This window comes from Apiospora aurea (assembly GCF_038362705.1).
Source record: "Apiospora aurea strain CBS 24483 chromosome Unknown utg000011l_segment0_segment0, whole genome shotgun sequence".
Classification (NCBI taxonomy): Eukaryota; Fungi; Ascomycota; class Sordariomycetes; order Amphisphaeriales; family Apiosporaceae; genus Apiospora; species Apiospora aurea.
The window spans coordinates 81,250-107,626 of NW_027117398.1; the positions used below are offsets into that span (position 1 = coordinate 81,250).

Below are 26,377 nucleotides of genomic sequence, written 5' to 3' on the forward strand. Positions count from 1 at the left end.
GAAAGCCGAGATCTGGGCTGGGGACAAAAGCCACGCCCGAAATCTTCAATAGAGCCCTCCAAATGGTCGAGGTTCATCTGTGCCATCGCATACTCGCCCAGATGGACGAATGGCTCCAGCGCTGCATGGCGGTCGCACATTATTGGAAGAACTGGGGGGGATCGGTTTATGTTACCCATCGGATTTTTCAATACAACGACGACCATGAAGCTTCAGGACTATAGCCGTGCTAAGCCGTGATCCTAGAGTGACTGCACAAGTTACACAAATGCGCAGGTGGACTGTCGGATTCATCGAGTAGCTCATGGTGACACTGAGAAATCCCAGTGATGTCTTCCTCGTTATCCTAGGCCCCAAAACATAAGCAGCCAACACGTTCTTTGCCCTGACCACCCCCCTTTTTGGTATTGTCCCTAACAAAGTTCCCATGCCCGTCACGGCAGGCTCCCGTTTTCCCTTCCAAAAACCCGTCTCACAGCCGCGCGTGTAATGTGATACATTGCTCCGTAGCCCAACAATAAAAGGCACCCTCTTACTGCCGACATTTCAGACGAACGGACAGCTGATGCGCCCCAAAGCCCCATGGCTATCCCCATGACTTACTCTGAAGAGTCATGCGTCTCTAGTTCTTGATCGCGTACTTGTAAGTGCATCAAGACACGTGCTTATGCGAGCATCTTGTCGGATGACAGTTTGTGCTTTACCTGAAAGTCTACTTGACCGGCGCTACATTGGATACGAAATTTTCCAAATGTTGTTATAGTGGTTGTTCTTCACTTGCACCATGTATGTCAGACAATGCTGGCCTATTTCGGCCGCAAAGGGGCAAAAAGAAGAGAAAGAGAGAGAGAGAGGAAAGAAACATAAGCAGCAGATGCTTCCTCTCGCCTTGGTCTGTGGAGCAACTAACACGATGGGTGAGTATCTAGGTAGGAGTATAGCAACAGCACTAAAAGGGGTTCTGCCCGACAACAAGAAGATGCTTGGCAGATTTGCCGTTATTGTATTATTCAACGTCTGGGGTGCGACGTGAGCCGCTCCGACCTCCCGAGGGGTATGAGACGTGCTACTTATCCATCCATCTATTTTATAATTGTATACATGTGATTTTGAGATCAGAAGTGTATTCTGCGCCTTCTGGCTGACCTCCGTGATGCTTGAGAAATTTTCCCGGTCGGTATGGACATTAACATGTATCTTAGATCGACAGTCTACGGATTACCCGTAGCGGACACGCTATATACCCCTAGGATGGGTGAGCACCGTCCGATACGCGGCGACGCTGCGACGTTAACTTGCAAATAACCAAATATATAGGGTGCTTAACAGATACCGGTAGGCAAGAGATGCAAAACAGAAACAAAAAAAAAAAAAAAATGAATGCGGCTTATGTGGATCGAACTACGGAGTCTTGTTAGTGATAACTGACTCGGATATGTTTGTTCCCGGTTGTAAGCAATGGGTTGCTTACCACATGACCTCCAGATATTCTGATGAAGTTTGGATCTTCAGTCTGGCGCTCTCCCAACTGAGCTAAATCCGCTGGGGTGAGTTTGTTGGTGACGGGATCCCTCCTTGCGGTCGTATATATTTCGCCCATATCAAAGACGGCTTTGTGGCTTGGTGCGGGTAGGCATACCTAATGGTCGGAAACGAGAAAGGAAGGAGGAGGCGAGGTCGGAGGTCATCCCGAAGTGGATACTCTACTAGGGGAAGGAAACTCTAGTGCGTAGGAGCAAACAGTAGAAGCCATGTGAGATTGCCTTGTATACACCGTGGTCATATAGCGATACAGACGTTATGAAGCGGACCAGTTGGATAACATTGGCATCAGACACCCCTTAGCGTGACAAAACGGCGCCGGAGACGCACTACGTGACCCGTAGCAGCGCCCTTTCACCGGCATGGGACTGTTAGGTAGGCAGTCTGTCCTCGGCGGATGTGCCTGAAAAGCGTTTGCTGAGTCATTGACTGACTGCTACGCGTGACCGAGCCCCTGGGTTGGACTGGCATAAGCCGCAGTGACACGCAATGATTGTAGCGCTATACCGAGACGTGGCGTTTGTAGCTGTTTCACGGAAACCGCGGGTCAACGCGCGAGAGTGTCTGTGTGGCAGGAACTTCAAGGTAGAGATCCAAATAATCCCGGACCGGACTATCGGCTCTCTGCGGCCGAAGTCCCGAGCTTGAAGCAAGGAGGTCCGGCGGGGTGGGCGAGTGCACGTTGTGGGCGGTAGGGGACGCGGCAGATCGCGAGGGGACCGGAGGAAAGCTCGGATTGATCCCCTTGATGCAGGCGGGAGAGCACGACAAGACAGGGGTTGGACTATTTTTGCTCAAAGAATTGAAAAGACTGCTGGTTGCTGGGGGGAAACTTGTAATGACGACCTTCCCGTCGATGTCAATTCGCCGGAGGAATGTTGAAAAATTGAGCGGGCGACCCAGTTCTGCAGGGGCAGGGGCAGAGGCACCCCTCCCCCCCCGAGCATCGCAGACTCATGAGCACAGGTTGTCTGCGCGATGGCATTCTACTGTCATTGGTAGGGTCGGTAGACTGCCCGTGATTGGAAGCAATTGTTGGCTTATCAAGATGAAACGATCGTCAGGTACACAGATCGTAGGAGTGCAATGATGCCAGATTGACTCCCGTCCCGCCCGTTCCCGTTCTCCCTTGCTTTATGTGAATCCCGTTTTCACAGTAAGCACCTGTCAGCCCAACCCACGTACCACAAGATCGACAGTTTGCTCCCCAGAGGTTGGCTTCAAGGAGCAATAAACATTCAAGATGCAGTAGGGATTCGTCACACATGCATGAGTCTAGGTTCGTCCCCGTAGCGGTCGCATATGCTGAGATCCCTGGCGGCGGGTGTTACATGCGTCCAAAGCTTATTCCGACAACGGCCTGGGTTCAATCAGTATATCTAGTAGTAGCATTACTACGGAGCGTCCGTATCAGGAAATGACGAGCATAGTTCACATGGAAGACTTCACAAGAAGAAAGACTAGTGGTAGTTTGAATTTGCTTATTGATTTGATTGAGACTCGCATCTATCCATCCCATCAAGTGAGGGGCGAAGAAGGCGATCCCCCAAATTGAAGCCGGGAACATGTCGAAATGTATGTAGACAGCTCCAAGGCAGAAGAGAACAAAAGGATACTAAAGACTATACAGTACAGAAGCGATATAGAATGTGACGGGCAGTGTCCGAACCGGTATCTGCCCAAAAGAAGCTTGGTTTTTTAATCGTGAGACGTCGTGGCATACCCAAAAACAAGCAGCGTGTTTTGCAAAATAAAAAAAATAAGATATATATAATCAACAAGAACCAACCATCCAACCTTGACCCGCTGAAAGACCTCCTTGAGGGGTTGGGGAAAAGAGTAGTAAAACCCGGTCTAGTTATAAAGTTGCGCCCCCCTTTTCCCTAATATTGCAATACAAGAAAAAGTGTTGCCTTCCATTACCTCCTCTCGCTTAGGAAGAGCGGCGGTTGCGACGGTTGATGTGGCGGGCCATGTGGTCGTGCACCTCACGCTTGGCCGGGGCGGTGGCCTCGGGCGCGAACTCGGTGGTGAGCTCGGTGACGGTGACGACGTCCCAGACCGTCTTCATGTCGCCGTCGGCACCGCCCTCGGCTGGGCTAGCGGGGGCCTCGGTGGTGGCAGGGGCGGCAGGCGAGGCCGAGGAAGCCTTGGGCTCCTTGGCGACGGCGGCCTTGAAGGGGACGGCAGCAGCGGCACCGCCGGAAGAAGCCTTGCTGGGGGCGGGGTTCGCGGGGTTAACGGGAGACTCGTCGGCGGGGGGAGCGACGCTGCCGCCGCTGACGCCGCCCTTGCCCCAGCCGGTGACCTTGTTGTTGCCGGGCAGCTTCTGGAAGCCGTCGTGGGCGACGCGGGAGTTGGCGAGGCCGGAGTCGTCGTCGAGGGTGATGTGGCAGTCGTTGTCGGTGTTCAGGCCGCCGGGGATGTTGGGGCACTTGTCCATGCCGATGTCGCCGGCGTTGCAGGTGTCGATGATGGTCTGGAGGGTGTCGACGTCCCAGCCGGCCAAGAAGTCACCGTGCGAGGAGTAGCCGGTGGCGTCGCCGTTGGAGAAGACAAAGGGCTGGCTGGTGCCGTCGTGGGACCACTCGTTGACGAAGAGGGGCGTGTTCCAGTAGACCTCGAAGAAGATGTGGGGGACGTGGATCCAGCCCTCGGGGCAGTTCTGCTTCCAGTTCTCCTCGGTGGGCCAGGCCATGTTGTTCTCGTAGTCGTCGAGGCCGGCCTTGGGGTTGTAGCACGAGGGGAAGTGGATGTCCTGGCGGAGAGGGGAGGCGAAGCCGTCGCACTCGACCATGGGGAAGCCGGCGCCGACGCCCTTGTTGTTGGGGTCCGCCATGCCGGCCGTCTTGCCGTTCGAGTTGGCCGGGTACAAGGGCGCGTTGTTGTCCACGCGCGGGCAGGTGAACTGGATGGGCTGGATGGGCTTGTCGTTCTTGACCAGGTTGGTGCCGCCGCCGAACGCGGGGGGATCACGCGTCGCCGGGTCGCCGACGAGCATCTTCAGACCAGGAGGGAAGGCCACGACCTTGTCGTCGGTGGGCTCGAAGCTGGAGGCTGCACGTTAGTTTCTGTTTTGGGCATACCCGGTACGTGACAGGCCATCGATGAAGACTTACAAGTAGTAGACGTTCATGTACCAGAGGGGAACCTTGTACAGAGTGCCGTTGGTGGGAGACTGGAACCACAGGGTCGGGACCCAGTAGTTGGACTTGTCGTTGGCGATCTTGGCGGTGGTGCACTTGGAGTCGAGCAGGTCCTCCTTGTTGACGGTCTTGCCGAAGTTGCTACCACCCATGATACCGTGGTGGTGAGCGGACAGCTCGCCGGGGTTGACGATGGGGTCGACGCGGCCCTCGGTCATGAAGCCATCGCCGTTGAAGCGGAGGACGGCAAAGGTGCGCTCGTTGGGGGCGGCGGCGGCCAGGGCCACCAGGGGGGCGGCCGAGGCGATTCTGGAAAATCTCATTTTGATTTGTGGGTGTGGATAAACGTAGAGTTGTGTGTGTTTGCGTTTGAACCTCTGAAAGAATGTGGTGGGATGTGTCGCGAGGTGTTACCTGAGCACCTTAAAGAGAGAAACGATCGATTGTTGACTTGGAATCGAGTCAAGTGACAGGTATTGTATTGTTGCTTTGAAGCGAGTGGAACTCGAAGGGGGTGATGTCCTAAAGAATGGATGACAGCACACACAAAGAGTATTCACTTTGGGTTTGAAATGAGAGTACGGGCTCAGCCGACACAGCGATTGCAGTTGCTAAGACAAAGAGCGTGGGCGGGAAACAACACAAACAAACAGCTGGGCGAACCACAAGGAGATATGTAGATCGGTGAGGCAAGAGACCAGGGAAGGGAGAAAAGGAGGGCTGGCAGCGAGCAGGCCGGGCTGTTATGTATTACTTACAGGCCGACCCTAGTCTCTCGCTGTTCTGTCCTGTCTCTCTGTGTCTCTGCCCAGCAGCAGGCCCAGGGCCAGTCCCCCGTCCCCTCCCATCCACTCGAACACGCCGAGGGGGGGCTTACATTAGCACCCAGGCCGGTGGTGTGGGTGTGCATCAGTCCAATCAGGGCACTGGCACTCTGCCAGGTACGCGCCACTGACGCTAAGGAGCGGGTGTTGAATGAATATGGGCGCGCAATCCAGCCCAGGGGCCAGACGCTTGAACGATGCAGGCCCGCGAGCGAGCGAGCGCCAATTCCACCACACCACACCTCACCCATGCCCACCCCCTTCCCATCGCATCGGCCTGCAGATTGTGGGTGCAGGGGCATTGCGCTCGGAGGGTCGGGCTGAAAGGCTTGGCTCGTCCGAAGAAAGAGAGAGGAAAAAAAGAGGGCAGCAAGAGAAAAACAGGCTTAGGGCCAGGTACAGTGCAGGGTGAACAGGGGGTCAAGCACCCTATGAGAATCAAGCAGAGACACCGTCACTGGGCCTAAAACAAACCTAGGCTTTTCGCTTTTCGTGCCCTCGTACCCATTCTCCATCCAGCGCGCTAGCCCAGGGGGTGGGAGTCGTCAGCTCTCCTGTCGCCCTGGGGCCCTACCACCAAGCAGCCAAGCATCCTTTTCGCCTGGCAGTTGGGGGGAAGGAAAAAAAAGGGGCCAAGAGGCTTGACATCTAAACAGCCGCACAGCAAAAAACTTGGCAGGCTGGCAAGCAAGGAAGTAGACCAGAACCCAGATGAACCCCGCTGTTCGCTGCAGAGAAAGACACGCGGAAATGAAATTGACAGGCGATGTTTAATGGGGACTGCACTCTGTTTCCCATCGCGGTACAGACAGATCGATCGCGCATACGACTATTTATCTCGGCCAAGCTTTTTCGAGACCAAGCACGCTCAGTGGAAGAAGGGAGACGAGGCCCTCTCTGGCCCTCTCCGGCCCTCTCTGAGAGATCGGAAAGGCATTCTAGACGGCCAAAGAATCCTGCGAGAGTGCCCACCCCCCCAAAAGGGAGCGCAGCAGCTGGCAGGCTGGCAGGCAGGCAAGCAGGCAGGAGGTCCTCTCTTGGTGCAACCCCCAAGACTGACTTTCCATTTTCCTTGGTGCCGGAACAGAAACCGGTCACGGGTGTAGGCTCGTCGCTGGAGCCGGCCGCTTTCACTTGACATTTCGCTACTTGTAGTATTGTAGGGAACCGGCCGCCAATTCTTGCAGGGTCCGGCTCCTGTGGCGTGACTTGAGACGTTGAAGGGAAATGGCAGGACGCCCTATCTATTCTCCAAAGCTCGGGTCAGCGCTGCTGGGATATGTCAGCCAGCGTGGAGGCAAGAGGCTGCGCTGAAGAAGAGAAAGAGAGAGAGAAAAAAAAGCAACAATCGTCGGATTTCTCAACCAGAAACACACGGGTCCATTTTGGGTTTCTTAGCGCTTTGATGCGCTGTCCGGTGTGTGGCTGTCAAAAGTAGCATTTCACGTTGGCTTGCTTGCATATGCCCAGAATCCTACTGGGCAGGTTTCGGGTCGCCCAGTATGTCGCGCTCTCTCCAACTCGTTTTCGAGTGTCTGGCTGCAGTGGATGCAGCACGTAAGACGTAACGTAGGGGGGTGTATTATTAGGTTTGTGCTGACGAAAGCATCTTGCCATTTTCTCCGATTCTTGCTGGGAGATGCCGGCATGAGTGATTGGGATAGCAGCTGGCCTCTGGAAATGACACGAACTATGCGTTGTCGTGTGTCGGCCCGCTCTGGGGAACAAGAGACACCGCCCGCCCGCTTGCTCTGCACCGCCCTTTGGCTTTTGTGCCAGTGGCCAAGGTGGCCGAGGTATCCAAGGTGATTTCGAGTTGCCGTAGCAGGTTGGCCGGTAGGTTGAACTGTAGGTGGAATCGTGGAATGGGATTGTGGGCGTGCATTCGTATCCCCGAGATTACGGGAGGGCGCTCGAGCCGTGCAACAGCCCCGAGGGAGAGATTGGTTGGTTGATTGACTCAATGCGAAAATGCAGCGCAGCGCGACTGTGCGCGAGGCACAACAAAAATAAAACAGGGAAAGCGACGGCCGGCTCTTTGTGCCTGGGTGCGGCTCGTCTCGACGCGACTACATACCTGCCTAGGCCAATCCATTCTCCGACGAAGACGAATTCAACGTTATCATGATCATCACCACCGTTGCATGTCAACTAACTGCCCAGCCTACTAATGTACGCGGACGAGCGAACGAACGAGGCGAAGTCTTGTAGACTCACCTACCCTAATTTCGTCCAATGTTTATTTGTTTCCATCGTCCAGGTCCGAACCCCTGCCAGAACGAACCATGCTGCACCGCTTCAACATCCGATCCCACGCTTTCGCTGGAAAGAGCATCACTCAATTGGTTCTTCCGAGGAACGAGGTGGAAAAGAAAACAGCTGACAGACTGACTGACACGCACACACACACTGCACACCGTCCATTGGGCGGGTGGGTTTGGGAGCCAGAGTTCTGAGCCAGCGTCGATTTGGTCCCTACCCCTGCATGTGAAACGGACTAGGTTAAAACGGGGGTTGGCTAAAGCAGGCGGTGGATCCTCCCGAAAGCCGGACAGACAGACAGACAGGCCAATGCCAGGCGCCAGGGGCAGACGGGGGCAGACACGCTGACCAGACCAGTGCAGTACAGTACAGGCCGACCTTCTCCCCCTAGCCATTGTCGCGCTGCACAGAAAGCCTCGATCTGGGAGCACTGATTGGTCCCTCCCGCGAAAATCGCCTTCGGTTCGGCTTGCTTTTCTGCCTTCTGCAGCGGGCGAGATAACGAGATCTGCCCCCCCTTGGATCTCAGTAATCAATCAATCAGCAGAGACGGACCTGGTCCGGCGAGTATCCAACAACCCTCTACGTGATCGTTCACGTCGTTGATATCTGGATGACGGACGAGTCTCAAAGGCAGTGAGCAATACGAGTTCGATAGTGCCAAGCTCTCTGTTTCTTGCCCCCAACACCGGCGGGAGGGAGGCAAAAGGCCCCCGTCCGCCCCCTCGGTAACTTCTGTTAGCTGCACGTTGATCGGCTCGAAGTACCTGCCTAGCCTAGGTATGTAGGCTGACAACCAGAAACGAACAATGTCTGTATGCGATCTGCAATCATGATGTATATGTACGTATAAGCAGGAACAGGAAAGAGCCTTCAGCGATCTTATTTGAGCCGCAGGTCCAGACACAAGAGTGATGAGCAGACGATCGGCCGGTCTGGATGCCAAGGCCGGATCGTCCCTGTCGTACGCTCATCTCCCGAGCGAGTTGCACTAAGGGGGAAAAGAGTCAAAAAAATAAACTGCCTGTCGTTTTTTTTTTTATATACTTTATTTTTTCGCGCCCGCGTCCCGCGACCCGCGTCTAAATTTGTTTCGAGATCTGCCGAGAGCGTTAGTTCTATTCGCTTCCCCGAACCCTTAACCCGCGCTTATCTCATGCGTTGCATCCATTGAGGAGTCAGCCAGTCCTTCTTTACCAGTGCATCATAACGTGATTCTAATTACGCGCGCGCGCGGTTGTCCAGAGAGAGAGAGAAGGGAGGGAGCCAACAACCAGCCAGAGCTGTCGGAGCTTCAGGTCGGAGTGAAGCTACTGGCTACCGGAAAGAGGCCCAGAAGGCCAGGTCTGTCTAAATTTGGACTGCGCTTTGCAGATCCTCATGAGCGGCCAATAAGGATCACCCATCGCATTCCGTCACCATCACACACACATGCTTTACGGGGGAACTTGTCAGCATCATCGGTCGGCCATCAGCTTGGGCGGGCGCAAAACAAAACATCCAGCGGCCGACCGATGAAGAGAGGGCGAGCTGCGAGAAAGACCTTCCAAAACCACCGTCCGAGTCTGTTCATTCTTTCCCCCCTTCGGTATGCGCCCGCCGAGGGGAAGAATGCAGCGTGACGTACGTCGCACCATGGAGCGCCGTCTGACTGGTCACTGTGACGGCTTGCGCGCTCTACCTACATACCTACTTACACACCGCACGTTTTCCCTGCCTCCCGGATCGGACACAAGCCGACTTTCATTCTGCTTCCTGCTTTTCCGGACATTGAACCGTTTCGACATGTCGGTTTTTTTTTTTTTTTTTTTTTTTTTTTTTTTTTTTTTTTTCAGCAATTTGCTTTTTTGAGGGTCGCTGTCAACTTGGGCTAAAATCGCTAACGCGAGGGGAAACCGCCCCGTCGCGAGCTTGTGGTGGTGGCTTGTCGGATCTCTTTAGTTAGTTTCCCTCTTCCCGGGAGGCTAGGTGCTCAAGTAGTAAGGGGGCACTTGGGAGCGGACACATCCCGTCAAAAAGGGGGTTCGATACTTGACAAGAAGATGACAAAGACCATTAACGCTTACTGTACGCCGCTACTGGACTGGGTTAGGGTAGATTTTTCCTCATCGTCCCCTTTTGACCTTGTGGGCTGTGTAGGATCTATGAGTCCCCTAGGCGAACTCGTATCCAGCGAATGGAGTCAAAGACCAGCGCCTTCGGATGACAAGCTACCGCCTTGGCTGTAGCCAAGTGTCTATCGAGTTCGGATGTGGCATCTGTCAACTCTAGTCGCCGTGGATGCCTTGCCCAGCTCCTGGTGCGACGGCGTGGACAGATGGTTCAATGGTGAACGCCCTCCGGTGTTGGGGCTCTGAAGCTGTCCGACGTGCCTACGCATGCTCTTTGGACGGCCGATGATGGATGCTTCATTGAAGCTTGGACGGCTGCTACCCGTTGGGTTGCCATCATGTACGCCCGTTTCTCCTCTTCCCGGTCTGGCTTACTTACCTCCTATCCTGGCTGCCCAGGCGCCTCTGTCTAACGGAGGAGGCCACAGTCGTTGCACTCGTTCGCAGCCGAGAGCCCGGGGCTTACTCACAGGCAACAACGTGAAAGCTCCGAAGCATACATCTACGCGCGTGAGGAAACGGCACAACTAACTAACACCACTCCAAGTGCTTGTGCCATCGAGTTGGTAGCTTCAGCGGCCCGCGTAAAGAAATGTGGCATTCCAGCAACATACGCCGGTGAATGGTGATGCGTGTAGTGTATCCAGGTTCAATTGATGTCATTCTCTCTGTTTCTCGTCTCTCATAACGCTTCCGGCGGCCCGCTCTCGGATTTGGAACAGCATGCTGGCCTTTGCAATCGTTTTCCATGGGCGTACCCTGGATTCGTTTACGCTTTGCCTCCTGATATCCTTCCTTTCAACCTAGTGTCAAGGGAGGCTGCCGGATGCTCGGCATGTCCCCATGGCTCTGATCCGTTAGATGGTCAAAGGCCGTTTGCCGCTTGTCGTTTGTCTATCGATGGCCCGCCCCTTCATTCGTTCGTTAGAAGAGTTGTGTCGGATCTTATCCACAGTTGCCCCTCCTAAGGAGGGAGGCTCACCCCCATCTTCTTCTTCGTCTTCCGCCGCAGCTGCTTCATCTAGCTAACAAGCCTCCCCGTCCCCTCCCCATCCTCAATCGCCACCCATCCCGTCGACAGAGCCAGCTCCTCGCGCGAAATGAAATGCCAGTCCTCGCTGGGCGCGACGTCGGCCGGCGGCAGGTCCTCGTTGGGCGGCAGGTCCAGCTCGTCCGGGTCGATCTTGCCCGGCGTGCCGCTCAGGGTCGTGTTCTCACTTTCACCGTGGGCGCGTTTCGTTAGCACGGCTTGCGCCAACAGCCCGGCGATCTCGGAGGGGGGGGTTGCCTAAGTAGGTAAATACATGTACTCACATTGAAATGTCCCCACGGCTTGCTGTCCCGGTGATCAACCGCTTCCAGGACATTCGGCAGTTGGCAATGACGCTGAGCGCATACCTTCAGGTACCAGTCAGTGTGAGTTGTCGTCGCTTGAACCCTTCCGAGGGAGAACTTACCTCTTGTTCATGAACTTGCCATCGAGCGCGAACTCATTGGGCTCCTCGCCGTCGGGGATCTTGTAAATGCGGAAAAAGTCGCGCGTCGCATCCAGCAGCCCCGGAAAGTACGTCTCGACGTCGCTGACATCATTCACCACTTCCGAAAGGGAATCCCGCACGTCCATGGCGATGACCTTCCAGTCCGTCTCGCCGCCGTCGAGCAGGCCCAAGATGCCGAGGACCTTGACGCGCTTGACTTGTCCTGTCACGCCGACGGCGCGCCCGATGTCCAGCACGTCGAGCGGGTCGTTGTCGCCCGGCAGGCCCGTGTCCGGGTGGACGTGGTGCGGGTCCTCCCAGGTCTGCGGCAGGGCGCCGTAGTTCCACAGGTAGCCCCGGTAGGGGAAGCAGTTGTTGGTGAAGCGGAGCTGGCCGCCCTTGACGTTCTGGCCGATGGGGTTGATGCGCTCATCCCGCGTGATCTATGTTGGGAAGCGGTGAGCGTGCGTCTCCATCTACGTTGCGCACGCAGGTGGTTGGTTGGTCCATCGCGTGCCCATTAGAGGAAGAGGAAGAGGAAGAGGAAGAGGAAGAGTGGTCAGGGCGGCTCACCTCGAACTTGGCGTTGGTCCATCGCGGGACCTCGACGACCATGTTCAGCGACCCCTCGCCATCGTGCACGCGGAGCGGGATGTCGTGGAACGGCGAGATGGGCTGGCCGTCGCGCTCGAACCAGATCCGGTGGTCGGCGGTCAAGGGCTGGCCGGCCTTGCGCAACGTGTAGCTGCTGTTGTCCGTCACCAACATTGCTGCTGGCTGCGATAAGTCGGAGCGGCTCAAAGAGAAAAGAAAAAAAAGAAAAAGAGGGTATGTAGTGGTGTATGAGATGGAAATTGGGCTCAACAGGCTCGAATTTCGAATTTCCGATGCCCGAGACAAAGCAGATCCGCAGCAGCGTTGCGTTGCGGTTGCGATACGTGGGCGACGCCAATTTGAAACGGCGCTGCGGGGATTCCGTCGTCCTGCGCGTAGTATGTCGATTGTCGATCGTCGCGGGGGACTTGGACCAACCAATAGGTTGCCTCTCAATTTCAGGGAAAGCTGCACTGGCAATAAGAGTTGGGCTCGGCATTCGACGACTGCTCCAATGCACGCGGGCGAGTTGTTTACTCAGGCTGCATTGCCCCCCCCGGCACGCGCTGGAGATGAGATCAGTCGAGGAGGGATCACCGCCTTTTTGGAGGAGAGAGGGGTTGGGTTCTAAGTCGCAGGTAGCTATTTATGAAAGCACGACAGTCGGTGAAATTCGCATGCATGTACGGATACGGGCAGTAGAGCAACTCGGCTTCGGGCCAAAATAGCTCTCATACATATGTAAATGCAGGTCAAGTGCCTCTTATATCGTCACTTGGCGTTCTATGCCACACCACTGAAACCCCACGTTGCTATTTTTGGATGCCGTCCGAGGGGCGCGGCAGCTTCACCACGAGTGCCCCGCAAGCATCATCCCGCCGCCGCTACCAGGGATTGTCCGGATTGAGCGGACTGGCACCACGGCATTTATCAGACGAAAAAGAATATGCTTACGATGACGTTCCTGACTGTGACAACTCGTGATTTTCTAACACCCACAGCCAAGTACACGCCAGACCATGCAGCCGACGTATTATTATTCGCCTGCCGTTCGCAACTGTTCCTAGCACTCACTACATCTGTCTATGCCCATTTTACGTCATAGGACCTGTTAAGGATCTTCTTGTCCGGCGGAACCCAGTTTAGCAGTAAGGTATTATATATGATTATATATGAAATAATATATATGTGTATCTAATGAAAATACAATAAGATTATAGCTGTATGATAATCCAGGTTAATGTTTGGGTGGAAGTGGTGGAAGTAGCAACAGAGGTGACATCCGTGATCGTGGCCGTGTCGGTAATGGTCGCGACATCGAACTCAGTCGTGGTCCCGACCACGGTGGCGGTGACGGGCACCAGCGTCGTCTCCGTGACGGCGGCGGTGGAGAGGACCGTCGACACGACCTGGATGGACACGGTCGCGGTCACGGTGGCGGCGGGCGCCGACACGGTGGTGGTGACGGGCGTCACGCCGGCGCAGAGGCAGGCCGCGGCGTACTGGTTCGCCACGCTGCAGGCGGCCGTCGCGTAGTCCGGGATGACGGGGGCGACGGCGGACGCGACGGCCACGCGCTTCCCGAGGCCCGCCGTGTATTGGGCGTAGGGGATGGTGGTGCGGCGCGTGGTCGTCGTCGTGGCTACCGCCGTGGAGGCGACGGTGGTTGAGAAGGCGGTGGCCTGGCTGGTCTCGGTCGCCGTCGTGGGGACCGTCTCGGTCGTGTAGACGGTCTCGGTCGAGGCCGTCGTGGTCTCAGCCACAGTCAGGAACTGGGACTCGACCTGGGTGGTGTCCTCCTGCCGGGTGGTGCTGATAGTCTCGTACACGGTGCTGTATTGTGGTTTCGTCAGTTAGCTGGCTATCCTGGTGATGATGATCAACGTGGAGGAAGGGGGCAAGTCGGGCCACTTACGACACACTTGGCGTGACGGTGACGGCGAGATAGGCCGAGCAGTCCTGTACACCGTTTCGGCCCGGGAAAGTGTCGGCCACGATTTCTGTCGCGGAGGATTAGTTTCATGCTATCCAATACAATGAGACACCTCATTTGGATGTTTGTGTCCTGTCTCACTCACCTCGCAAGCACTGGTTGCTTCTGCAACACGATGCCGCCGCAAGCCCGGCGAAGGCCGACAACAAGGCAATGTTCTGCTTCATGGGGATGGATGGGTAAAACGAGTGACTTGGGGGGTTGTAGGATAACGAGTGTGGTGGGCTGTGAGCAAAGGAGCGTGGCAAAGAGAGTAGACCTTTTCTTGGCTGCAATCCGAGATATCTTCGCTGCTTAAGACCTCGCTGCACACTTGTTCGGTGTTATCTTTTAAGATTACTTGACGCCATTATAGTCTAGTACAGGCTGTTAGTCGTTGCCGAGCTCTAGCTCAATCGTCCTAGGGCCGGGTAGACAATACGCACTTCAGCTGCCGCGGCTGAGAACCCCAGACTTGCTTCATCCAAGAACGTCTCTGCTCTTGATCCCGTTCTGGAACTGGAGAGCCGGCCGGCGAGGACTAGCGCATGGGTGGCGCAAGCCCCGGCATCCGCACTATTGGATCTAGACGCTATACTAGTACTATAGCGCGGAAAGTGTCAGCTGAAACTGGTGAGCTGCACGACTTCATATTCTTATCTGGGAAAGGGAGGTAAAATGCAATGCTTGTAGCTAGCTAGGGGCTACGATGATCAAAATACTCAGGTTCGGGCCCTTGGGTGTCTATATACGTGTGCATTGCCCAACTCCTTCTGGGCGACAGGCATTACGCCACAAAGGTCCGAAGTGTACCAATCAAGCGGGTTCTTCACATATAATGGCTACTTCTATACAATGTGGGGGACTTTCTCGATTCAGTTGTCTTTCGTCTCAGATGTGACGTGGTTCCTAACCGAATTGAGGTGAAAGACTTTCCACGTTGTTGTCTGTGTCAAAGGTGGTCCCCATCTTTATCTGTATATAATTCTATTACATTGAAGAGAAGAGAACGTATGAAAAAAGGTGGAGCTTAACATATAACGCCTGGTTATTCCAGATGGGCTTTTTTGGATAAGTATTTGCTATCCCGCAATGTCGACCAGAGCCTGGTTGATAAAGTCCAACGGCGGGCCTCAGTGAAACAAGTCGGAGTCCCTTGGAATTCTCGGAGTGGGGCATCGGGATGTTCGACGGCTTGTTCTTTTGGAGTTGCCCGGCCACTCTTTCGAACTCCGGATTCGAGAGTCAACTTGGCCGGAGGTGGCATGCGGCATGCGGCTGAACGCTCGGCAGGATGCCTCATCCTCGTTGAACTGTGGATGATACACTGCATCGAAGAGAGTTCTTGTGACGGCGGGTCGGGAGGCGGAGGGGCTTCGGTATCTTGCATATCAATATCGCAAATCATTGCTACTGCTACTTCTTCTTTCCTCGCCTCTGCTGTTGGCTCTCCTGACCGGGAGTTGTTAAAGTACTTCTCGAGCAAGTCTGTTGCTGATAACCTCTCGTCGGGGTTGATTTTGCCCGTGTCTTGGAGAAAGGGGTGGCGTGTGATCTTCTTTTGGATGAGTAACAGAATATCCTGGTGATTGGGGGTGCCTTCAAGCGAACAGAAGGTTTGTAGCCCTTCGAGGGCAGCTAAAAGGGTTACGCAGAGCGAGTAGATGTCACTCTTGTGGCTGTGGTGGATCACGCCTTTGGAGGTGTCGAGATGCAACTCCGGAGCCTGGTAGTAGTCAATCGTTCCGCGCCTTGGTGTAATCATCGTTGCATACGTGTAGGTGGCATGACCAAAGTTGGCGAGCTGAAATTGAAAACCGCCACGGGGACTGCCGCCCGAGTCATTTGATCGCTCTTCCTCTTCTAGGTAATACAAAATATTGTCGGGATTCACATCCAGATGAATGATGCTCTTGCCGGAAAGGTAGGCGAGAGCAGACAGCAGGTGTTCTGCAACTTTATAGCAGATGGCATTCCAATCGCGGGACCCAATACCGCCGGATTCGAACCAGAGTTTCGTCAGTGTCGTCAAAGAGTGCCTCTGCGGCATCTTTATCTGGATCAGCTCGTTACTGTCTTGGCATACCAGTATTTCTATTTCTATGATATGTTTCTGCTTGTAGTATCAGGAACTAGCCGTGATCGGACTGGATGAAAACAAATGGTCAAAGATGACTAACGTGATTTAGATAACTCATCATCTTGGCCTCATTTTTTATGAGAGCTCGGGATTCTACTGGGCCAACAGCAGACGCAAACCCTTTGATTGCTGCGCAAGTCTCCCCCCTTTTGGGTTTAGGATCTTGACTAGACGAACTTGGCCGGATTTGTTTCGTCCAAGGAGTTTGGGCTCTTCGGCAGTTGCGGTGACACCGGAGTCAAGGCTACTTTCTGGTTTCACTCTTGGGGGATACCTGCACCCTTTCTCGGGCTCGATTTGTTCCGTGGGGTGGTTAAGGAACGATCGCAGCGTGGCCTTTCGTAGCGTCCCTTCGTAGCCGTCTATGGCCTTCCCCCTTGCCTGTGTGCCGTTAGTAATATACCAGACTAGATCAAAAGTATATGGTCCTATTATCAGCCTGTAGTTTTTGCTAAATTTAATGTGTCCCTCTTCTTCCGCAGGCATCTCCTGAGCAGAGACGGGCTCACACTTGACAGAGGACGCCTGCCCGGAGCGATCACGTATAAGAATACGACAAGGACTATGACTGAACTCGAAAACAGCGTGGATGGATGACAGCGCATCATCATCGGGCAGCACGATATCAGCATTGCGACCAAGCTCGGCAATGAGATGGCTCTGAGCGGTCTTGGGGACGTGATAGCCGATTCCAAACCCAGTCTGGAGCGTCCGGTGTTGTCCTTCAGCCTGCTTCTTGACAGAAAACGGAAGTTCTGGGGAAAGCCTCATAGCCGAGTTCGTTGGTAGGGACCAAGTGGAACAGCGTTTCTGTGTCAGGTGAATCGAACGAGTTAAACTCCCTGGGTTGCTCCGATTGAGATGACATTATGCATGACAAGGGAGAGTTAGTGTGCGGAGAAGTCTTGGTATAGGAAGGAATTGTTCTCGGAAGTGTCCCATGGAATACAAGTGATATATAAGTAGGAGTTGAATTCAGGAGGCAATCTTGTGTCGGGTCTTTTGAGCACAAAACGGTTTGCTGGCCTTTTCTTTTTCTGCTGCCACCTGATGCATCGTCTCTAATGCTACGAGACTAACATGCCCCTTGACCTTGACCTCCACACAACTACCCTGGCTGTGCCTTCTTACCCAGCGTAGGTCGTTATGCATAGAGTCAGGTGGCTAGGAATGAAATGGCCTGGCATCAGTTCAATCAGAACAAACATAGGGATGGAATGGGCTGGACAAAGATCTTGTAGTAGGCGTTGGTTTCATGCGACGTTCAAACCTGGAGGTGGTGTGTGTGATTGGCGCATGTCCACTTGACCTGCCGTGGCGTTGGCCGTTGGGCCTGGGCCTGGCCAGTGCGGGACAAGGGAAGGGAAAACGCGCTGAGGAAGTACCAACTGTAAAAAGAAAAAGTCCAAGAAAGCGAAAGCCGGGGGTAAGTAGGTTAAGGACGTGTTTACTTTTTGTCAGCCAGCTTAACTTTTTTTCCGATGCACGCACCTCTTCAGCTGGCTTATTCGAATCTTATTCGAAATAAGAATCAACGTTTCGGGAGATCGAGCGTACGTTAAGGGCCGAGCGTGAGCAATGCCACACTCACTCCCACAGCACCCTTCATAAGCTACAGCACTTACAGCACCCTTTACAGCACCTTTTACAGTACCCTTTACAGCGCCCCCCCCTACGCCCTGTAAGGCCCTGTAAGGCAGTCGAAAAGCTGGATCAGCCGGACTAAGGTCGGCTGTTTTATTCAGCCAAAATTCGTCGATATAATTAAATACGATTGGCCGGTCCCGAAACGAGACGAAAAAGACAAGACGACGGTCAGCCGGCTTTTTTCACTTTCAGCCAAGGGGTCGAAGTAAACACACTGCTGAACTGTCGGCTGATATGTAGAAAAAGGAGGCCGTCACCGGACATATGCTTCTAGCCCCTTTAAGGGGACGTGCGCGGCAGAAAGTTAAGCTGGCGGACAAAAAGTAAACACGTCCTAAGTAAGTACATGCCACTTTAACTTAACCTAAGTGCTTACCCGGAGACGCGCTCTCTCGTTCCTGCCCCCAGCCATTCGCGTTCTGTTCCTGTCATCAATGTTTTTCCTTGGCTTCTTCTCCCCATCGTCGTTTTAGATGGTACCAAATCGTGGCAGTGGATAAGCTTCACACATTCAGGATGCCGCCTTTCTTTTTCAATCATGGCGAGCATGGCGGCGACGTGCCCGAGCCAGGTGTGCCAGAGGACGCCGTCCCCGCGCTCGAGGCCTTAGCCGCCAACGACGGCTTGCGCGACCAGTCGCTCCGCCGCTTCGAGGCCGATGCGCCTCCCTCCTACAAGTCCTCCGAGCCCGAGGACTTTGGCTACGACGAATTCTTGGAGCCGCCGCCACCGCCTGCTGCCCATGATGATCATCATCACCTTGGGGACGACCTACCGGAGGACGTCGTGCAGACCCTCGAGCGCCCCTTGAACGAGGCCGAGCTCGAGAGCATCGCGGCCGCCGCCCACGTCCTGCTGAGCCCCGCCGAAGTCTTCTACGCCGACGCCCTGCGCGAGGACGAGCGCATGCCCTTCTCCAACTCGTTCCGCGAGGCCGCCGTCGGCACGCGCCGCCAGGGCCTCGTGGTCCGCCACGTCCTCAAGAACCGCTGGCGCAAGCTGGGCGTCTGGAACCCGGCCTGGGGCTTCGCCGGCCGCAACGTCACCCCCGCCGACCGCTACCGGGACTGGCGGTGGCCCTGGGAGCCGCAGGCCGCCGAGGATCGCGACGCCGTCGAGGAGAACCGCAAGCGGCTCGTCCTGCGCGCGCTGCGCGGTCGCCAGAATCTGAGGAGGGCCGAACACGTCCCCGGCCCGCCGCAGGCCCATCTGGAACCCGACTCGTCGCAGGAGGAGGCCGAGGCGTTCCTCATCACGCGGCCCTGGTTCGTCTTCCGCCTCGAGCGCTTCGAGGACACGGTGCGGTGCAACCGCCTGGACCGTGCGACGCGCATCCAGTACAAGGGCCGGCTGGGTCCGACGGTCAAGGAGCGCTGGCAGGCGCGCGGCGAGTGGCGGCGCGAGTTCAACTTCGCGGCCGGGTTCGAGGTCGAGCGCGTCGCGTCCTGGAAGTGGCGGCACGAGTCGCCCTCGCCGGAGCCCGAGGATCTGAGTTGCATCACGAAGCCGCTGCAGAGCGTGGGGCTGCGCACTTACCACAACGACCTCCACTTCACCCCGTCGGAATTTGACGAAATTGAGGTGCTGGAGCGGCGGATGGACAAAAGGCCCGAGAACTCGTGGATCGTCGGGCTGGCGGACTTCGATCAGCCGCCTATTCCGGGACAGGTACACCGCGATGTCGAGGACCGGGATCTGAGCCTGCACTTCTCGAGGACGCAGTCCACGGCCGCTGATGGACAGAAGGACGCCCAACCCACCTTTGGGATGTTCGGAACCGGATCCTCCGCCTCGGGACTCGGGCTGTTTGGTAGTGCTCTAAACAATGAGTCGCCAAGTCAGCAAGAGTCGACGGGCGAGCCAGGGAAGCCAGAAAACCCGGAGGACCCAATGGATCTCGATGAGCCGTCGTCCAAGCAAAGCGCCGATGACGCCGAACTGCCAGCACCTCGACAGAGCGCCCGGGCATCAGCCTCAAGGAAACGCGAAGCCGAAGCGCCCCTCCCGGACCCATCGCCGCCCAAGAAAACGCGACGGGTCAAGACCGCCACAGAGGTGAAAGTAGTGTTGCCTGCTGGAGCCAAGCGGGGGCGACCAGCCGGACGGCCCCGATCGCTCCTGGACCAGAAGGCCGAAGCCCTGCTGCAGCAAAAGAAAGCGGAAGCCGTCGCCGCCAAGAAGAAGAAGAAGAAGAAGGACGCACCGGAGAAGACCCCCGCCGCCCGCCGCGGACGTCCTCCCAAAAGGGAACAGACCCAAGAGGAAATGGCCGTGGAACTAGCCAAGGGATGCAAGACCGCCGCGCCCGTGCCCGCGCTGGAGCCGGCTGCGGTCGCGGCTCGGCGCGGACGCCCGCCCAAGATCGTTAAGGCGGCGAAGCCCTCGGTCGCGGTCGCCAGGGCGAAGCAGCGGGCCGCGGCGGCTAAGAAGGTCCCTGGGAAACGCGGACGGCCTGCGCGGGGCCAGGGCGCCCCAGCTGACGAACTCGCCTCGGTGGCGGAGTCGAGTGCGCCCGGTGCGGCGACGCCGCCGAAACCGCGGCGCGGACGGCCTCTCAAGGCACAGGTGCAGAGCCAGGAAGTTGAGGAGAAGGCCACCAGTGCCAAGGCGACGAGGAGGAAGAGCGAAGCAGCTGCGCCGGAAGAAACTGCCGCCACGCCTCGCACCCGCGACCGTCCGGCGAAAGCTGCTAGTACAACGGCGTCGGCAACGAAGAAGAACAAGAAGGAGACCGCGCCTGAAGAGGAGGTGGTTCCTACTCCCCGTAGTCGCGGACGACCAGCGAGAGCTTCGACTGCGGCGGCCGCATCGGGAGAGGTGATCCCCACCCCTCAACGACGTGGTCGGCCCGCGAAGACTACTACACCCGCCGCATCGGCGGCGACAGCAGAGAAGAAGAGCGAGGCAGCCGCGCCCGAGGAAGATGCTACCCCGCGCCGCGGGCGGCCATCCAAAGCCCGGGCACAGGAGAAGACAACCGCGAATGTGGCGACGGCGGCTCTGGAGAAGAGCAAGCAGCAGGGTAATACGACTGAAGGGGGCGCTACCATTACGCCCCGGCGCGGGCGGCCCAGCAAAGCTTCAACTGCTGCAGCTGAAAACGCCAAGACGCCGGTATCTGAAGAGACCGCGACTTCTCGCTCGCGCGGGCGGGCGGGAAAACCTGCTGTCGCTGCGGTGTCCATGACGGACAAGGCCAAGCAACCTGCGACCGAAGAGGGTGCTGTCGACACCCCCAAACGCCGCGGTCGCCCTGCTCGGAAATCGCTTCAGGGCGGAGAAGACGACTCTAACCCGGCTGCCACTACTGCGGTCAACGGGGCTACTTCCGCCAAGAAAAAGACTGCTGCTACTCCCAACAAGAAAGCCGCCGCCACCACCACGACTCCGCAGCGGGCGTCGACGGGACGGGTGACGAAGCGAACGGCGGTTACGAATGGCAGCAGCAAGGCCAAGACACCCTCGACTGCTTCGCCGGCGGGTCGGGGGAGGGGTCGGCCGAAGAAGGCTTGATCGGGAGGGGACGGCATGTGTTATCAATGGAGGGCCTTGCCGGGCGTGGATTGTTTGATGTATCAGCTGTTTAGGTGTTTACTTCATACGGGGTCACCATTGTACTGTTTAAAAGTTTCGTAGGCTCCTCGTTGCCTGCGTAGTGTTACGTAGTGTGTACCATGTCATTGTTGCTCATCATCTGAGTAGTAGTAGGGAGTTACGTGGGTTGGTTAGATGAGCGTAACACCCAAGGCTTACTTGCACGAGTTGGGAACGACCGATAATTATTTGAGATCCTAGTCAGCGAGACGATAAAGTCTTTATTAGGTTTCACCTACCCACATACGCAGCTAGCAATCGCATGCTCATCTTCCGTGCAACGCATAGCATAGATCTGAGACATCGTGGATATGGTGGGAAAATGCAAGTCTCTTGAGTATCTACCTATCCTGCTATGACGACCTCCACCTAAAGGTGCATAGATATATAAGTAGAGAGCCTCGCGCAATGAACCCCCCCTGAACGCCGCCAAATCTTTTTATCTACATTGAACTAACCACACCTTCCTTGCTTTGACAACTATTTGCCTTCTCAAGGTGACATACCGGTAACCTCCTAAACACTCTGGTTCCGCCTCACCGACTTGGAGTACTCCGCAAACATCCTCCGGAAAATCACACGGCCACTGGCATCCATCGACTCGTTCAGGATGCGCCGCCCGCCGTCGGGCGTCACGCTCAGCACCGAGAACATGCCCGGCTCGAGCGCGGCGCGGACGTCGCGCGGCACGTCGCCCCGCTCGAGCTGCAGCTTGATGTACAGCAGGACGACGCGGAAGACGTGCTGCCCGACCTCGCGCTTGGCCGTGTCCTTGGCCGAGTCCAGCGCGCTCTTGTGCTTCTTGGTCGAGCTCGACGCCAGGGTCGCGTTGCTGGGCTCGCACAGCAGGGTGAGGAGGCGCGTCAGCTTGGCGGCGTGGTGCGCGCGCAGAGGTTCGTCGAGCCAGGGCGGGTAGAGGAAGGAAGTCGTGGTGGTGGTAGGTTGTTTGGAGGATGACCTCAGGGCCGGGTCGGCCAGGAGCACGCGGAGGAGTGTCTGCAGGATCGTGACGAGGAGGTGGTGGTGGCCTCGTAACCGGGTTCGGTGGCGTCGGATGATGGCGGCGACGAGGTCGTAGAGGTGTGCGAAGATTTCGCCGGTGGCATGGGGGCCCTTCTCCAAGTGGGGGCCTTCCGGGGAGCAGATCCTGGCGATGCTGGACAAGGTGAAGTCGATGTTGGACTGACTCATCGCCGCTGCGGCCTTCTCCAGCAGGTCGACCATGGTCCTGGAGATGTTCTCAAACTGTTTCAGCGACGTCGTCTTGGTCAGAAGAAGCGCCAGTGAGTTGTGGACAGTCGCGAGGTCGAAAGCAGAGCCGGACTCGGAAGTTATGGACTTTGTCGAAGCTGTATGAATGTTAGGACGATGCGTCAGGGAGAAGTCCAAATGATGTTGCTTACATGGTATCGTGTTGACGATTCTATGCACGATGAGACACACCGCGCTAGACTCCTTCCACAAGTCGTGGTTGCCGGTAAGATGCTGAAGCAGCTCCAGCTTCTTCGCCGTATCGAAGCCGTTGGTAGCAGCGTCGACAAAAGCAGAGACGGCCTCTTCATCGTCGCCGAGTCCCGCGGCAGCAGACCTTTGCTCTTTGACAAACTCCTCGATATCCCCAGAGGCATTGTGGTTCCAGGTGAGAAACGTTCTCAGCTTCCAGCCTGTGCTGTTGCCATCGACGCAGAGCTTTTGGCTCGCTTCGCTGAGCCGCTTGAGGGTCTTGGAGGGCAGTCCGATGGGCTGGGCGGCAATCTCTTCCCTGATCATTTCCGAAGCATCAAGTGCCAAGTCGAGTTCGGCGGGCTTGCCCTTGTCAATCTGGTCTTCCTTCTTCTTCCAGTCCGAAGCGAAGCGGGTCAGGCTCTGCTCGATGATGGTGCGTTGCTTTTGTACCAGGACATCGGCGTTGATCGCTTTGGTCGGTTTGCCTTGGTTTCTACGCTTGAGAGCAAGCATGGCACTTTGCAGCAGGACCAAATGTACCCTCCTATCCTCAGTCTCAGAGACATCAAGGTCCTGGGCATAGGCAGAGATTGCTGCGATGTAAGTAGCTGCTGCCGGGCCTGCAGTATCAACCATGTGACTATATCTTGTGAGCGATGAACCAAACCGCAAGTTGGGGTGCAAAGGGAATGACTTACCCGACAGTGAGCTCAGTCAGTTTGCCAAGGTCAGTAAGGATATTGGTAGGCTGCGAGGATAACCTCAGGCCGAAGTCTACAATATCACTGAATTTCATATCCTATATGACGGTTAGCAATGCATCATTTGAGCATCGACAGATCAAGGCTTACATTGTAGAATGTTGGCTGTATTGAAACATGGATTAGGACGCTCATCACAAGATCTGCGTACTCGTTGGACGACGAAAAGTGATCTGCCACTTGAGACTTCCACTTCGCCCACGACGACATGACCCGTTTCCGGCATTTCTTGGATAAGTACTCAATGGGAAACATGAGCAACAGAGAAAGGTCGATCCTAAATCCATCCTTGGTCCACGGACAGACATCGCTGGCTTCGTCAAAGTCGCGCAGGATCTCATCAAGGAAGGGTTGGAGGGCCAAGTTGTCTGAGATTCTTACGAAGTGCTGGAGAATAGAAGTTATGGAGGGAGACTCTCTCACTCCAGCACGCAGAAATCTTAGAAGTGTCTTCAGTAATTGGGAGATCTCTGTGTGAAGGCCACTGGCCTTGTATTCGGAGGATGGCGAGAGCTTCGCAAACCCCACTAGTATAGCCTCGACATAATCAAGGAAGTACGGAAATGTGGCCAGATCACTGTGATCTTCCACCTCGGCATTGAGCCTTGACAGTGGTTGGCATCCGATTTTGGTTAACCTAGCTTCGTCGGGCATGGCTAGACAGAATTGACAGAGGCACTTGGATGCCTCGAGGGTGCGCGCCGCATCAAAGGAACCACTCTTGAGAACCTTCTTGGTCTCGGTGCTGATGTCTGTCCAGATTCGACGCACATCTTCGGATGACAACCAGGTGATCGTCGTACCGACTACTCGGAACTTGAGAGCGCGAATCCCCGCAGAAAATTTCTTATCGACTGAGTTCTTCGAGACCAGGTCGACCAGTTTCGACCCAACCGCCTTGGTGAATGCCTCTTGGGTTACAGATTCGGCCAGAGCATCGCATATAATAAGCAACGTGCCTGGGCCAGCATCCTGAGAGGATAACCAGTCGATCAAGTTGAGCACCTGCGTCGTCGATAGCGAACTCTGCATGATCTGCGCAAACCCATCCCTGAGTCTGGAATCCGCCCAGATGGACTTGTCTAAAGCCTCTTTTGATTCGTTCTCCAGCTGTGTCAACTGCGCATGCCATATGTGGACGAACCCGGACAAGTCTCGCAACCTAGAGAATGCCTGCATCAACGGGGCAAGAGTCTCGGCCACGACGACATCGCTTTCAGGCCCATCCGAGCGCGACACGGTCTTGACCTGATCCAAGAGGGTCGTACGGAGCTGGGTGTCCATGACAAACAAGTCGGGCTCACACTGAACCGTCTTGGCCACCAGGGGCCAATCTGTGCCGTCTTTCAAGGCGTACTCTGTGCATATCCGGCGTGTCGTAGCGCTCTCGATGGAAGACTTTGTAAATATGGCGAGGTTCAGCATGCGCGAGATGACGGCCTTATCGGCAGCCTCGGCTTCTTCGAGGGCCTGCAGCAAGAAGGCGAAGACGCCCTGTGTCCACAGCGCGAAATCCTTCTTGCTCAGAGGATCGTCGGAGTGCCGGGTTTCAGCCGCAAGCCCCCAGAGCACCTCGGCACCGATGGCGATGTCTCGGCCTGCGCTAGCTAGTGCAACAGTCGGGATGGCGAGATTGCCGTTGTCGGAGTTGGAGAAGGCGGCCTTGGCAGGACTGACGAGGTTCTTCATGACCAGCTGGGAGGCTTCCCAGAGCCATTTGTGGGCCACGGGGTCGATGGGCTGTCTCTGCTCGTCCAAGGCCAGGCCTTCCAGCTTGTTCATAAGAGCGCAGCAGGGAGAAAACAGGGTGCTGGCGAAATCGACGGCGTCCTCCTTGCGAGCAGCGCGCAGTTCCCAGACAGCTGCCGAAACCTGGATCCAGTTCAGATAGTCCGAAGGAATACTACCCCCCAAGACGTCTGGGACCCTTCGGCAGATGGCGAGTAAGGGGGCGACGAGCTCTCTCGACTCGCTTGCCGGTACTCGGAACAGCGACTTGACATGTTCGGCGCCAATGGTGACCTCTTCGGCGAGTTGGCTGGGCGCAGCATCGAGGAGGGAGAGCAGTTTGGCCAATGCGCCAAAGAGCTCGGCGGCCGACTTGACACATAGCTCGGGGGTGCGCAATTGCTCGAGGTCGAAAGTGGCCGCAGCAACACTCTCCCTCTTTCTCTTCTTGGACTTCTTTGCTGCCTTGCTGTCCCCGTCGGCCATTACCACATCCGAGTTGGGTTGCTGTTTATGCGGCGCGGCCAGGTCCTTGGCGGCCTGCTGGAGGACGGCGAGGAAGCGCCTCTCGAGGAAGATGCGCGACAGGGAGAAGAGGGGGATTCGGTCGAAGAGGTAGCCGAGGATGGTCCAGGTAAAAGGGTATCGGCGGACTTGCTCGGCGGCGTCGGTGGGACCGTCCATTTGCTTGAGCAGCCATCGCAGGCCGATCTCCTCGGCGGCGTGGAAAGAAGCGGGTTTGGCGGCGGATATGAGGCGCCATAGGTTGTCGATCTTGTCGTTCAGAGGCTGGGTGGTGTCCTGGTCGAGCGACCTGGCGCATTTGATGAGGGCCAGATACCTCTCCTACAGAAAGTTGAGTTGCACGGGTTAGTCGGGGAATGTTCTCCGAGAATTGATTGCATGGTGGTGAGCTTAGGGGAATAATTACATTTTGATCTTCTCCCTTGGCCATGGCGATTGTTGGGCGGCCTATGACAGGCATGCGACTTCGTGAATCATCAACCGGGGCCTTGGATCCAAGTCTGTCACTTTTTCAGTCCCAGTCTGCTATCGCCTCCCAAAGCTCCCCGCGATAAGAGACGGGACCTTTCAATCGCAACTTTTTGGGGGGATTCTGCCGGCTCAATCG

The 26,377-nt window shown here is 56.1% G+C and overlaps 7 protein-coding genes across 7 annotated transcripts; 2 read left to right on the forward strand and 5 right to left on the reverse strand.

Annotated features, from left to right (window-relative positions):
* Window positions 1-3,475: 3,475 nt before the first annotated feature.
* On the reverse strand, window positions 3,476-5,011 carry PG986_015037 (uncharacterized protein; the record flags this gene model as incomplete). Its single annotated transcript, XM_066851259.1, has 2 exons — window positions 3,476-4,592; window positions 4,662-5,011. 2 exons carry the CDS (start codon window positions 5,009-5,011, stop codon window positions 3,476-3,478), a joined length of 1,467 nt encoding a protein of 488 aa, XP_066692348.1.
* A 5,895-nt stretch (window positions 5,012-10,906) lies between these two features.
* On the reverse strand, window positions 10,907-12,131 carry PG986_015038 (inorganic pyrophosphatase; the record flags this gene model as incomplete). The annotated part of the gene is made up of 4 exons (XM_066851260.1): window positions 10,907-11,102; window positions 11,200-11,283; window positions 11,343-11,806; window positions 11,937-12,131. 4 exons carry the CDS (start codon window positions 12,129-12,131, stop codon window positions 10,907-10,909), a joined length of 939 nt encoding a protein of 312 aa, XP_066692349.1.
* Window positions 12,132-12,912: 781 nt separating this feature from the next.
* PG986_015039 (uncharacterized protein) lies at window positions 12,913-13,627 on the forward strand (the record flags this gene model as incomplete). The annotated part of the gene is made up of 2 exons (XM_066851261.1): window positions 12,913-12,962; window positions 13,213-13,627. The coding sequence occupies 2 exons, from the start codon at window positions 12,913-12,915 to the stop codon at window positions 13,625-13,627; spliced, it is 465 nt and encodes a 154-aa protein (XP_066692350.1).
* A 1,350-nt stretch (window positions 13,628-14,977) lies between these two features.
* On the reverse strand, window positions 14,978-15,979 carry PG986_015040 (kinase; the record flags this gene model as incomplete). Its single annotated transcript, XM_066851262.1, has 1 exon — window positions 14,978-15,979. The coding sequence occupies one exon, from the start codon at window positions 15,977-15,979 to the stop codon at window positions 14,978-14,980; it is 1,002 nt and encodes a 333-aa protein (XP_066692351.1).
* Window positions 15,980-16,162: 183 nt separating this feature from the next.
* PG986_015041 (uncharacterized protein) lies at window positions 16,163-16,840 on the reverse strand (the record flags this gene model as incomplete). Its single annotated transcript, XM_066851263.1, has 1 exon — window positions 16,163-16,840. The coding sequence occupies one exon, from the start codon at window positions 16,838-16,840 to the stop codon at window positions 16,163-16,165; it is 678 nt and encodes a 225-aa protein (XP_066692352.1).
* Window positions 16,841-18,232: 1,392 nt separating this feature from the next.
* PG986_015042 (uncharacterized protein) lies at window positions 18,233-21,229 on the forward strand (the record flags this gene model as incomplete). Its single annotated transcript, XM_066851264.1, has 1 exon — window positions 18,233-21,229. The coding sequence occupies one exon, from the start codon at window positions 18,233-18,235 to the stop codon at window positions 21,227-21,229; it is 2,997 nt and encodes a 998-aa protein (XP_066692353.1).
* A 597-nt stretch (window positions 21,230-21,826) lies between these two features.
* On the reverse strand, window positions 21,827-26,200 carry PG986_015043 (uncharacterized protein; the record flags this gene model as incomplete). Its single annotated transcript, XM_066851265.1, has 5 exons — window positions 21,827-22,659; window positions 22,714-23,396; window positions 23,455-23,555; window positions 23,608-26,091; window positions 26,177-26,200. The coding sequence occupies 5 exons, from the start codon at window positions 26,198-26,200 to the stop codon at window positions 21,827-21,829; spliced, it is 4,125 nt and encodes a 1,374-aa protein (XP_066692354.1).
* Window positions 26,201-26,377: the final 177 nt, after the last annotated feature.